This window comes from Meleagris gallopavo, chromosome Z (assembly GCF_905368555.1).
Source record: "Meleagris gallopavo chromosome Z, MGAL_WU_HG_1.1, whole genome shotgun sequence".
Lineage (NCBI taxonomy): Eukaryota > Metazoa > Chordata > Aves > Galliformes > Phasianidae > Meleagris > Meleagris gallopavo.
The window spans coordinates 21114605-21127754 of record NC_139435.1 but is presented as its reverse complement, the minus strand read 5'-3'; the positions used below and the strand labels follow the sequence as shown (position 1 = coordinate 21127754).

Below are 13150 nucleotides of genomic sequence, written 5' to 3'. Positions count from 1 at the left end.
ACTTTTTGTAAAACTGTTTATTAATTGTCACAAAATTAACACTGATTTCATTGCATCCCTGTCCTCATGCCCCCTTGATTTAACACTGTTAAAATACACTCCAAATTTCAGATTTTATTCTGGTTTTTAAGACTAAATTTTCAGAGTTTCATTTTACCTCTCGCCTACGTTCAATTCGGCGCATTAAACATTTCACTTTTGGCACCATTAGCTAACAATATAATTTAACAATATAATGGTAAAATATAGCCATTGCTACTTTTAAAACTTGTGATACACTCCACTGACTTCATTACCAATGCATCCTATCACACATCATGAATCAAAAATGTTGTCCTGTATTCTCCAAAACCACATCTACCCCACACAATAAACTCCTTGGGAAGTTAAATCTGTATGAATTGACACTTTCATAAATTAAAATCAGTGACCCTGTTAGAAAGTTACATAGAGACAGCATTATTACCTTTAAAAATTTTTTTTCCTCGCAACCCAATCACTAGTTCACTACATTGTACACAAATCCCTGCAAGATTTGGAATGATTTGGAACAGTGACAATTTATGTGTGAATATACTTTCTCAGAAATGCCCACTAAGTCAGCTGCAAATGGGGCTGGAACAAGATTTTTCAGAACTTTCATTTCATTCTTCTTCCACTCACTCCTACCATCAAGAGACACAGGAAAATGTAGCTTTACCTGCCTGTTGCCATACCACGTCAGGCAGTGATCTCATCACAAGAAAAACACCAGGAAGTGCTGTTCATTCATTTGGCGACAATCTTCCCTCTCTGGCAGTACTGAACCAGTGTTAAGATCTTTTGGATGAAACATAAGACTACAGTCCTGAATAAGCTACAGGCAACTATTTGGGGGCAATTTTTTAATAACCAGGGCTCTTGTTTCATGCATTTTGCCTACCCAAAATTTGAAGTGGATAGGGCAATATCCTCTTTGCAGTTTAAGACTTAAGTTCAAAGAATAACACCAAAAAATGCCACAAAATAAGGCATAAGAAAAAACTAAAAATCTAGGCTTCAAAAAGTCAAAACATGTGTGCTCGTACTAAAGGCTATGAGAATATGCACTGTCTTATAGATCACTATAATCTCAGAGTAGCATTAGAGTTCAAGACATTTTGTAGACTTGCCAGAGTTTGCTAGGAACATCTCAGACCGTGATCACTGCAGCACTAACCTTACACTGTTCAGATCACCATGTAGTAAGACTGGGGAAAAAATGGTACTCTGAGAGCACTATTAACAAACTCCAAGAAGTCAACAGCTTTTTTTAAACCAAAACCTGACTCATGCTAATAGCAAGTACTTCCGAATTTGCAGCAGTTTATGGTTCAACCACTCAAGGTTCTTTTTTTCATGGCAAAACAGCTACCATATTTAAAGTGAAGAAAGCTTCACTTTATCATCTGGAATGTTTCTACTCCAGTGAGGTAAAAAGTCTTCTAGACCCAAATGGGCCTATGCTAGATTCCACAAGGATCACATTGAAGTCAATGGGGCTCTGCCAAACTCCAGTTATCTGTCTACACAGAATTCAGCAACAGTAGGGCCACGCTTCATACGACTGTATTCAGACTCAGTATACTAACTATAAGAATTCCCTCACATTCTACACATCTGCAAAAGTATGGCCTCAGCATTACTTAAGGGAACACTTGTAAAATTATTATTTACCAAACATCTTTACTAAGAGTTATAAAAATACTTTACTCTGGAAGCACTCTATGCAGATAATTGCATTTTTCAAAAGGTGCCTAAAATCATAAGGAGTACAGTATGTAAGAAAATCTTTTTATTGCAAACAAAGTATTACTTTCAACAGCAACAAGAAGGGAAAACTGGAATCTTTTCATTACACTAGGAGGTAAACATCAAACTGTAATTATCACCATGAACACAAATTATTTTAAATTATATAAATCTAAAATTGCCAAATGCATACAGTGCATGTCAACAAGACAAATTTGGATTTGGTAAAAAATAATAATAATAATCAATATAATCAAATAAAAAAACTGAAAAAATAACAACAACAACAACAACAAAAACAACGCACAGACCAAAAATAACACATTAAGACCAAAACTTCCATGTTGTCTTTGCAAGGAAATTAAGTAATTTTCATATTCATGTTCAGTGCTCCATTGACTTCAGTGAGAACTTTGTGTGGGAATAAGCTTGCCAAGATAAAAATCACCTTTAAGGGGACAAAATTACCTTTGTGTCCTCCTAGATATGTAACAACAATGGAAAACTGAATTATTCTAATTTAAATCCGATCTTTTTTTTTTTTTTTAATGCTGAATTTAAATTAAATCTCTGTAACTATGTTTCTTCGCTCTATTTTCATTTTTGTATCAAGGCTTTTTTTTTTTTTTTGCCCCCCAAACAACATTAAAATAAATTTAAAAAAAAGTAACAACAGAGAACCACCTCCTCACATTGAAAGCTTAAAACAATGAGCAGACACGACAAAGACCGACACTACAGAAGAATGACTGAAATACTAACCTTCTGCACAGGGCACAACTATCAAAGCTCTGTCAATAAAAACCGTGTTGGTTAGATGCTGGGCCACACCAACACTTGATGCTTCACGAAACTTAATATAACATACTTTGGAGGAAAAAGCAAGAGGTGCGTTGCTGCAAGACAAAAGGAAAAAAAAAAACAATCACTTATACTGAATAATGTACTTTTTTTTTTTAAACCACGTTTTCTTAATTTAAAAGATTTTTTAGACTTCCTGGAAAAAATTGCCTCAAAGTACAGAAATGTACTAATTTGACTTTTACGGCACTAAAAAAAGCACATCACTTCCTTCTTTTTAATGATAAGTTACATAAGCCCAAATCCCAAATTTACAAGACTTACTATCTTTACAAATCTTACTATACAACATTATGCAGTTCACTATTACTGCAAATAGAAGCATGAATCAAAGTATCACACTTAAATCTAAAAAACTGTAAATCTACAGTTAATCTTTTTTTTTTTTTTTCTCTGTATAGTCCTATTATAGGAAATTCAAACAATAAGACCATTCATTTTTCAGTGAGTCCTCTTCAAATATTAGTCCGTACTAGCCTGGGCAGCAGGAGAGAAACAAATCATGTCTGAAAGTCAAGTTTATACAAGTTCTCACATTCAGAACGGCCTGCTAGGTCTCGATTTAGAATACTTCCAAATATCACAGCTGATAGCAAATGACTTTCCAACTCCTCGTCAGAAATGTTTGCACACATCGTACATTTTAAGCATTTGAAAGAGTTAGACTTCAAAGATGTTTGCCAGAGTTTCTTTACGATGGGGTTGTTTTTCTTGTGTCTGGATATTCAAGGGGGAGGAATTATTTTTCTTTTTTGGTTGGTTAATTTCATTTGTTTAGGTTTTTTTCATTTGTTTTAGGTTTTTTCATTTGTTTTAGGTTGTTTAGTTTTTTTGACACATGCTACTGTCACAATCCGAACAGCCAAAGCCTCCAATGAAGATTCCATGGTCCAGACTGCTAAAGACCTCCAACATCTCTTGGCCTTTTCCTCTTTTAAAAAAAAAAAAAAAAAAAAAAAAAAAAAAAAAAAAAATCATTGCTAACTGTAGAACATAATTCTGGGCAAGGCAGATTCAGTCCCTCATAAGTAATCTCCATAAATTTCAACATCCACAGAGCTAGCTATGTGTTATGTACCTTTCTGTAATATTTTCTGCCCTCTATTTCCTAGATTTCAGTCTTGAAAGCTGTTTCGAAAGTATGTTAAAAATATTAACAAAAGAACAGTGCTTCAACGAGGCTCCAAGAAGTAGCCTGTGTACAAACTCCTTCTGAAGATTAGGTTAATCAGGTAACTCATTAGAGAAGTAACTAAGAGGAAGAAAAATTCTCTCAAGAGGAAATATCTGCAGAAAACTTATCAACACTGCATGTACATCCATGGAAACAATGAAAATCTAAAATTCTAAAAGTTTTTAGTTTTACAATGATCATTCCTATCCTTTTAAGAAGTGGGTCTCCAAAACTTCTCCAATAGACATATTCAGAACAGCTTGAAAAAGTCTTCTTCTAATTCCTCTTGCTCAGCCAACATTTCTTAAGGCATAAATGAGGCAGACTCACAATATTCTTCAAAGCTACAAAGCACTGATGCAAGTCCTACACTCGTAATTTAGAACTACTGTAATCTAGTAGCTCTGGGCTGCAAGAAAATTAAAAAAAAAAAAAAAAAAAAAAAAAAAGGGACCTGAATAACAGTCGAACATTTTTGCCATTTTTGTTTTCCTTTCTGGAGAGATAACATCCATCTCTCAGGAGAGCAGTAAACATCAAAACCATTTCAGATGAATGAACTGTTCAGAAAAATACAGTAGAAATAAATAAATAAAAGGCTACAGAACATCTATCTAAGGTTACAGGTTTTCACAAGGTGCCAGTGCAGAAAACACTAACATAAACAAATAACCTATTAAAATAAGATCTTATGGAATAACTGTACACATCTCTAAGACCTCCTTTGCAATACAGTCACTGTAGAACGCTGTGAGGACTAAAAAATGGCCACTCTAGTTCATCCAAACGAAAGCAATATTATAGCAGAGCTTTCATCATCGCACACAGTCTCCCTGCTTTCAAACAACTCAGTCTGCAAAAATCCAACTGGCTGTGAGAGCATTACTCAGAAGTACAACTGGGACTACACAGCTCAGATCTAACTGGTTTCCTATGCTGAAAAACAACTCCAAGCTGTAGGAGCAGTTTGCGAACTAGAGTAAACAGCCAAAAGCTGTCACACCCTGCAAACAAGCTTCGGATTTCAGCTGTATCTGTACCATAAACTGAAAGTCTCTGCCTTCTTTAGAACTATATGAGCCACACTTCCTGCTCTTACAAATGTCTATTTAAACCAAAAGAAAGATAACAAATTAATACTTCCCTGAACAACACATTCTGTACATTTCATTGTAAATAACTTTATAATGTCTGTAAAAACAAAAACAAAACACCACTGCCATGCAGTATGTTTCAGAGAATGTTCTACAAAGCAGGGAGCACAGAACTTCCTCTCGCAGTCTCACTGTGTACTGAGAAGTGGTCATCACTTCCCCCACAAGCATGGTTTCTCAGAAGCTTTTCACAAACACAGGCTTGCAGGATGCCTCCCTCCTATGTCAGTGGAAACATACCAAGCCTCCCTGTACTCCCACGTGAGAAACTCAGTAAGCACTGGAAGGTTTTCAGATGGTAAATTGCCATGCACGCGTGGAAACACTGATAGCAGTTCTTCTTTCTAAGTATGGGAGCTCAGATCTGTAACCAAACCAAAACAATGCACGTGAGCAGCTCTACTACAGACAGTCTTCTAAGCAGAGCTGACAAATCCACACTGAGGTCCTGAGGTAGAACTAATAATACTTACTAGTTAAAAAAAATCATCCTACATGGGCTGTGATTATAGTATTCCCCATTCTTCTGGACTTCTGCACCCTATCTAACCATAATTTTCCACACCATTTTCACACACACCTCCTACTTCTCTTTACAATTATTGAACTCCTTAGCTTCAGGAGGAAAACAGATCTCATTTGGTTAAACTAGCGACCTACAATTCACCCATCCTATTCTCTTAAGGCTTAAGTAATACTGTATGTACTAAAAAAAAAAAAAATCCCAAGAAATCATGTTTCCTGACAGGATTTTATAATAACCCCTTGCTTTCCCTTCTGAGCATTTTTCATAAAAAGCTGGTTAAAATAAGGAAAAGGCAATTCTCAGAATCTCTGCATTTCCTTTCTCACAAGGTTATAGCTTTTTTTATGGAACAAGGATCAGTAGATGACCAAAAGGTTTGGCTGTAAGTGAAATAAAAGTGGTCTTCAGGCACTGAAAGCCACCTGCACTGAAGGCAGAAGCCTTCAAGAGAAATCTTACATAGAAACTGTCATGAAATCAAAGCTTCTTGGTCAAGTTTTTGAAGCCAGCAACCAGGAATGTTAAATCAGTGCAGCAGACAGAAAAACTCTAACAGTTTAGACACTGTGTTAGAGTGTTAGACACTCTAAGGTGTCTAACAACACCTAAGTACAAATACAAGTAGATTAAAAAATCTTCTCCCACTTCCATGTAACTTTTATTTGCTAACTACTGCTCCTGAAGACCCTTAAATACATGCTATCATTTTTTATAGACTCAACCTTCAATGGAAAGGCCTTCACAGGTCAGAACAGCATACTTGTAAGAAAATAGGTAATTACAAACAAAGGCCGTCATTAACAATCCATAAAGAGAAGATTCATATTAATGTTTTTTTTTTTTCTCAATAACAGAAATATTGCTTTAAGTGCCTATGACAAATAGCTAAAATTAGGACCATGACCACATGGAAATAATTTGTAGGAGTCTCCAGCACCCTCAACACTGAATCCAAAGGTGATTTCCTCACAGCTCTCATGTGTCTTTCAGAAAAATAATAGTAATAAAGTAGCTTTTACAGCTACCTGAGAAATATCTTCACTGAGTACCAGGCTCTCAGTAATATGACAAGTACAGAAACCATCCTTTTAAAGAGGTATCTGATTAGCAGTGACCGCAGAAACTGAAAGGCTGTTACCAATGAAAATAAAACACAAAGGGACAAAGTACCAAACAGCATAGCATGATTTAACATTAATTTAAAAATTCATCCAAATCAATTAGGGATACAAAATAAAAGACCTAAACAGAAACTGGTATTTTAAAAAGCAGTCTTTAAATACGAATTGCTGGAAAAAGTCACTGAGTTAAGGAAGCTCACTAGAATACTGAAGAGTCATCTTAAAAAAACCTCAATTTTAGTCAATACCTTAAAAAGTCAACACAGTTTCTTCTTCCCTTCCAAAATCTGTGTGATAACAAGAATTTTAAGTCAAGTATTCCAACACTATCTAATATAATCTGTAAATAACTATATTTGGCAACTTAAGACTTCCTTTTAGCTTTTCAAATAAAACTCAGTCCCGCATCCTATAAAGCCAAGAGTTATTAACGATAGGAGTCTGGAGAAATGTAGAAAAATGAGTAAAAAGGAGTAATTCTCTGCAACAGTAATAGTTCAAGAAACCATAGCATAATCTTTTATTTTGTTCTACAGTCATGGAAATGCAAAATGTACAGATGGCATCCTTGCTCCCTGCTAAGTCATATACCTTCTCCTTTTTCATCCTAGGCAGCAGTAGGGTGGTGCACAACAAATCATAGTGGAATGGGGCTATAACAAATGATCACTTGGTCAAGCACATCACAAAAACAAAATATCAGAGGATAAGGAAAAAATAATCAAAGCCAAGATGTAATACTCCAACTTCTAAAAAGAGGAAGAATTAAAAAAAAAAAAAAAAAAATTTTTTAGGAGCCAAGGTCCAACATGGTACATGTCCCTAATCAACCTAATTTGCAAATACCAGAATACAGCTTGTTTCCTCTCAACTAAAAAAAAAGCACATTTGTTATTGAAATATTCTATCCAACCATGTTTTATAGATTAAATTTCAACAGATTACAAGAAAAGTATATGACTGACACACACGACTGACTTGGAAGAAGTGGATCATAAACTGTTTTTTTTTCCACTCAGAAAGATCACAACTGATAGAAGGGAGTATGTATGCTTTATAAAGTGTGTATGTAGATATTGTTTTCATTTCAGCTGACACAGTTGATTTTCTTCACAGAGTCCAGTATGATGCTGTTTTACCTTCAGGGGAAAAAACAATCATGATAACACATCAATGTTTTAGTTGCTGCTGAGCACGATGGTTCAGAGCCAAGGAAGTTTCACTTTCTCATTCTGCCTTGCCAGCAAGGACAGCTCAGTGGGGGGCTCACAGGGCTAAGATAATGACCAGTCTGACCTGAAAGTGCTAAATTGTTATAAGCAGTGTTAGTAGCTTAACAGCTGCTGGTCACAATGCTGGTCTTTTCATGCACAGTATTCACTTGCTTCCAATGCTGTTTTTCTTAACTCTGGGATGTTTACTGTCTCTTGAGGGTTGGTCTAAATTTCTCCATGGTTTTGCTGGTTTGTATATAACATGTGCTCTTGTTGTACCAGTTATGGATTTAATTTGGTACTTGTGCTCAGCAGGGTGCTCATTCTCAGATTTCAGGAACCTTACTGCAAACTCCAGCAAATATACTCTACTGAAGGTAAGCTAAAACAGTTGTGGAAGTTTTTGAATATACCTGGGATATTCTAAGTAGCATGATCTTATGCAGTGGTGAAAAAAGTTTTCATGTTGCGTTGCACAGTATTGTAACCTGTTTTCTAATTCTGCATTGAAGATATTCAGCATACAAACAAAATATTTTTACTTAGCTTAGCCTGAGTGTGCAGAACAGAGTGAAGTGGTGTTCAGCAGGATGGCTGTGCATGGCAAGATGTGTTGGCGGATATGGGCAAGTATCTATTACGATTACCACCTCCAATAGGCCTGGAAATTGCCCTGGAAACTGCAGAATCCTAATATACTGACAGAATGTTTCAAAAAGATATGCCCTGAACTCGGTAATGTCAAAGATTCACCACTTGCTGCACTGTACTGAGGTCTGGCCTGTATATATCAAACACTGTTGAACACTATTTGCCAACAATGAAAGGAAGAAAATGCCTCTGGATCTGACCCAACGTCTGCAAGTGAACCAGAGAATCAATTCATGCTGGTGCCCCTCACCCCTGTCTACAAGCAGAAACAAGGAAGCAAAGCTCTTTTATTAATGAAGGAAAAAGTGGACAAGAAAGGCTACTCTGTAACACAGCCATCACAAGAATGGAACAAAGAGGCAGAGATTATAAATGAGTCAATAATCACCTGATACCTATCCCTAGGTAAAACACGAGGTATGTGAAAAGATTTCAGCCATCACCCAGGTGAGCACATTGTCACCTGGCTGCTCTGATGCTGATAATAGAGCTGACAGCACAGATCCAGCAAGCATGGAAGCCAGACAGCTGGAATCCCTCCCTGGGGAAGGGGGCATTGCCAAAGCAATTGCAAAAGATGGAAATTCTTTCCCCCTCTGAACATGACTCCTGTCAGCCATGAAGGAAAGGTATGCCAGGAGGGACAATGTTACATGCCAGACAGGCAGGTGGACCACTATGGAAAAAAGTATCCAGTATATAAGGAAAGGAAAGTAGCTGTGCTGGAGATGGTGCATAAGGATGACTTGAACAAACATCAATTATCCTAAAATCCAGATAGCATCAAGTACAATAACACGTGGCAGAAGTTTGTATGGAGCTTCCTATCATCATACGCCAACTCACCAGCAGCAACGGCCTGAAAAGATTGAGAGGAACAAGGATGGAGTGGGGGATTAATTGGCTGACCAATTCCAAACATTCAAATAAAGTTTATTTTTCTCCCTACTGATCCATGTGTCAGCTCTGGAGAAACTTTCAGAAAAGGTCCAGCAACTCAAAGGGAATACATCCTCCTCATCACCTGCATGAACCAGGATCTCAGTTTCCAGCAATAAGCTTTTTTTTTTTTTTTTTCTCCCCTCAAGAGATAGGGTATGCACTGCATGTCACCTTATAGTTTTACCTGCACGACCACAGAGAGAATGCAAGGAGGTGGGATGAAAAGTTCACCTCAACCCTAGAGGCAAGAGTACATGAGTTGGTAGGGAAAACAACCACAGATTCCATGAAAACAGCCACTCTAATTGCCATTAAACAGTTCTCTGAACAGAGTAGGTGGTCCAATCCTACTTCCCCTCTTGATAACGATCCTTTTGGTTCATGTGAAGTAAGTAACAGACACAATAACCAGGACTAGAAGGGTCCTGCCTCCAGCCAGATGGAGGAAAGGGGCAACTGCCAATTCAATGGCCTGGCACACAAGAACCACAGGAGCATAAGGCTCTGTACAAAAGACTTATATGACACACGTACACAGACTTTACAAAACAAACAAATTCCCTTTCGTATTCTCTTAACTGTTATGCTTTTTAACAGAGCTGACAGTTCACATCCATTAGTATTAAAAATGTGCAGTACAGGCATTCAAATTATGTTTTGATTTTTTTTAACAGAAGATGATGAGTACAGAAGAGAACACGATTTCACTCTGTTCTGCACACTCAAGCTGAGTTAAGTAAAAATATTTTGTTTGTACGCTGAATATCTTCAGTGCAGAATTAAAAAACAGGTTACAATACTATGCAACGCAACATGAAAACTTTCTTCACCACTGCTTTATCTACAAAAAGTAATACTCTTAATATTACACGACAGATTATCTTCAAACAAGAACTTTTTGTTTTTTTACGTGCTTCCAAACAAAGGTTAGCAAATGAGATCCAATCTCAGCAAAAGCTCATGCTTAACTACTTACAATCAAAGCTTTCTTTCATTACTGTTTCTTTTCTATTTACACTATTTAAATAACATAAATATTCTGAAATTACTGAAAGCTGAAACTCCCCCATATTCTCATTCTCAGTGAAAAACAAATTTTAAAAAGTTTACATTAATATCTGTCACTAAGTGGTCAATATCCACAAGATCTGTAGTTCACTAAATTCAAGCGACGACATTCCGCTTTTCAGAGGCAGATCTGAACAAAGAACAAAGTTCTCACTGTCCCAAGAAGGTAACAAAACTGATGCTCCAGAAAACACTAAAAGTTTAAGTTTCCTTTGGAAATATCTTCAAAGCTGAGACAACATGAATTTTTGCCTTATGTGAACTATAACATAAAAATTCCCTTTTAATTAACAGAAAGAATTAATTTTTAAAAAATTATTTATTTATTATATTATTAAATACTCATAGAAATAGCACTGGCTATACATAATTTCAACAAACTGCAGACATAAACTGTAGCATCTTCTTGCTTGGGATTCTTCTGCTTCCTGCAGACTTGTCAGTGAAGCACTATTACCTGATTTTTTCATTATACTCTTATAAAACATGTTCAGAGAGTGAAAAAGCAGCATATATTTACTGATTAACAAGAAGGGTATTGGATTAAATCCTCATTTTTTTTTCTATGGGAGCAATTTGAAAATAAGGTCAAAAGTCCAGACCTGTTTTGCAAGGAAATGCATATTTCTAAAAATTCTGCACCAAAAAAAAAAAAAAGTAAATAACATCTGTAGAATAAATAACCACAATTCTGCATCCTATCTTGAGGGGAAAAAAAAAAAAAAAGATTGATTACTTATAATTGATGTTTAACACAGCATAACCTTGACATTTCCAAGTCAAACCCTATTGCGGCATTGGATTTTAATATTTCCTGTATATATTCACACAAGCAAAATTTTACACACAGACACAAAGACCAATTGAAAACTTCAAGAAAATATCTATTTGCCATATATTTTACTACGTCAAATATTGAAAAATAAGGCCAACGGCTGTAACAAAAATACACTTAGTCATGAGAAAACTCAAGTATATCAAAAAACTGCAGAACCATTCAAATTTAAGAACCAAGAAAACTTTAGGAAAATCACCAGAAATCTACTAAAGACTGCTTAAAACTTGACTGCACTGTTTTAACCCACCGTCACATGAATGAATAACTATTACATACCCTCTACAGACCATGCATTTCTGAATGCTGTTCTTTCAAATCAATACAAGCACAACTTAGCAACACACAGATGTGGAAAAATACCAACATTTTTAGCTAGTTAGAAAACCTGAATTTTATTTTCCTGATTTGCACCCAGCTCAAAATACCTGGGTGTAAATGATGTACCCCCTTTCTGCTACCCCACGATTTTCACAAGAAATAAAAAAAGATAAACTGTTCTGAAGGACAGGTATGTCATTCACGCCGTAGGACAACAAAGGCAATAGTAAAAATCGCCTCTTTTCCTCCCCAGCTTTGCTGGTCACAATTCGCCCGGCTGAAGCATCAGGGCAAGCAAAGTACACTGTCTCCCATCCAGAGATCCCTTATGCGCAGCTAACGAAATGAAATCAGACACAACTTTGAGAAGCGTTTGCGTCCGTTATTAAGGTTCACGTACGGGACACACGCTGCAGAGGGCACTGCTGCGAACGAGGCACACGCCATCCCCCTTCGCAAAGCTCTGCCGGCGCCCGTTAGCGGCCCCTCAGCGGCGGTGAAAGCCGCCCTTCAACAAAACACGGTAGTTCCACGGGGAGGTGCATAAGCGGAGGACAAGGAATAAAGAGGGCCACAGCACGGGGCTGCCGTGAGCCGAAGGGAGAGGCGCGCTTCTGGGCAACCTCAGGGTACGCTTCGATCAGACCCAGGGCTGGGTGCCACGCAGGGGAGGCCAAACCCCAGCTGCCGCCAGGAGGGCGCAGCCCCGCTCCAAGGATGCGACCGCTCCCTCAGCCGCCATCTTAAGTGCGGGCGCAGCACCTTTCCCCCGGCGCTGCGGCCATACAAAGGCGGTGCACGTGATCGGTCTGCCGCGGGAGGCGGCGATGCCCGCACTCAAGATGGCACGCAGGGCCTCCCGCCGTTTCCCTCCCGCCACCGCACGGCCACTCTGCGCCTCTTCCTCAGTCTCTATCGCCCCGGAGCCGGCCGCGCTTACTCTGGGGGATAGAGGCGCAGCTCCTCGATATCGCCCAGGAAGCCGAAGAGAGTCCGCATCTGCTCGCTAGTGACCGCCGACGAGAGGTTCGTGACCTGGATGACGGACGTGGGGCCCAGGGGGAAGCCGAGCGGCACCCCGATCCCTCCGCTGTTCATCATGGCGGATTCTGCACAACCGCGGCACTGGCGGCACGGTCGCACGCAGCCGGGGAGGCGGGCCCGAGACGGAGAGCGGCGCGCGGCGTCTCAGCAGAGCGTCCCCGCGCGCTGCCGCTCTAGCCGCACACTCGACTGCTCTCGGAGGTGCTGCCGAGCTGCTCGCCTCCTGCCAGTAGAGGCGCTGCAGGCGCTGCTAGCTCTCCCCGCGGCGGAGCTCCTGGTTTGTTGGCGACGCCGCGCTGAGAGGCCGGCGAAAGGTTCCGCTTTCCTTCGGTTGCCCTGGTGCCGGCAGGGCAGGCCGCTGCGGGCGGGGCCGGCGCGGGGCGTCGGCTCCCGAGCCGTTAACGGCGGCGCAGGGCTGTGTCTGCCAGATTTGGAGGAGATTCCTGATAAAACACTGGTTGGTAGCCGA

The 13150-nt window shown here is 39.0% G+C and overlaps 1 protein-coding gene across 4 annotated transcripts in view; it reads right to left on the bottom strand.

Moving 5' to 3' along the window:
- SREK1 (splicing regulatory glutamic acid and lysine rich protein 1) overlaps positions 1-12918 on the bottom strand; it is a 46420-nt gene extending 33502 nt beyond the window's left edge. For 2 of the 4 annotated variants that reach the window (XM_085212673.1, XM_085212674.1), the window contains exon 1: positions 2533-2666. Coding sequence is in view for 1 of the 4 variants with exons in the window: in XM_085212671.1 (XP_085068797.1) it covers positions 2533-2666; positions 12578-12738 (295 nt within the window). In the remaining 3 variants the exon portion in view is untranslated. Of the gene's footprint in view, positions 1-700; positions 820-2532; positions 2667-12577 lie in introns of those variants that run through there. The other 2 variants (XM_085212671.1, XM_085212672.1) reach the window with 2 other exon arrangements.
- Positions 12919-13150: the final 232 nt, after the last annotated feature.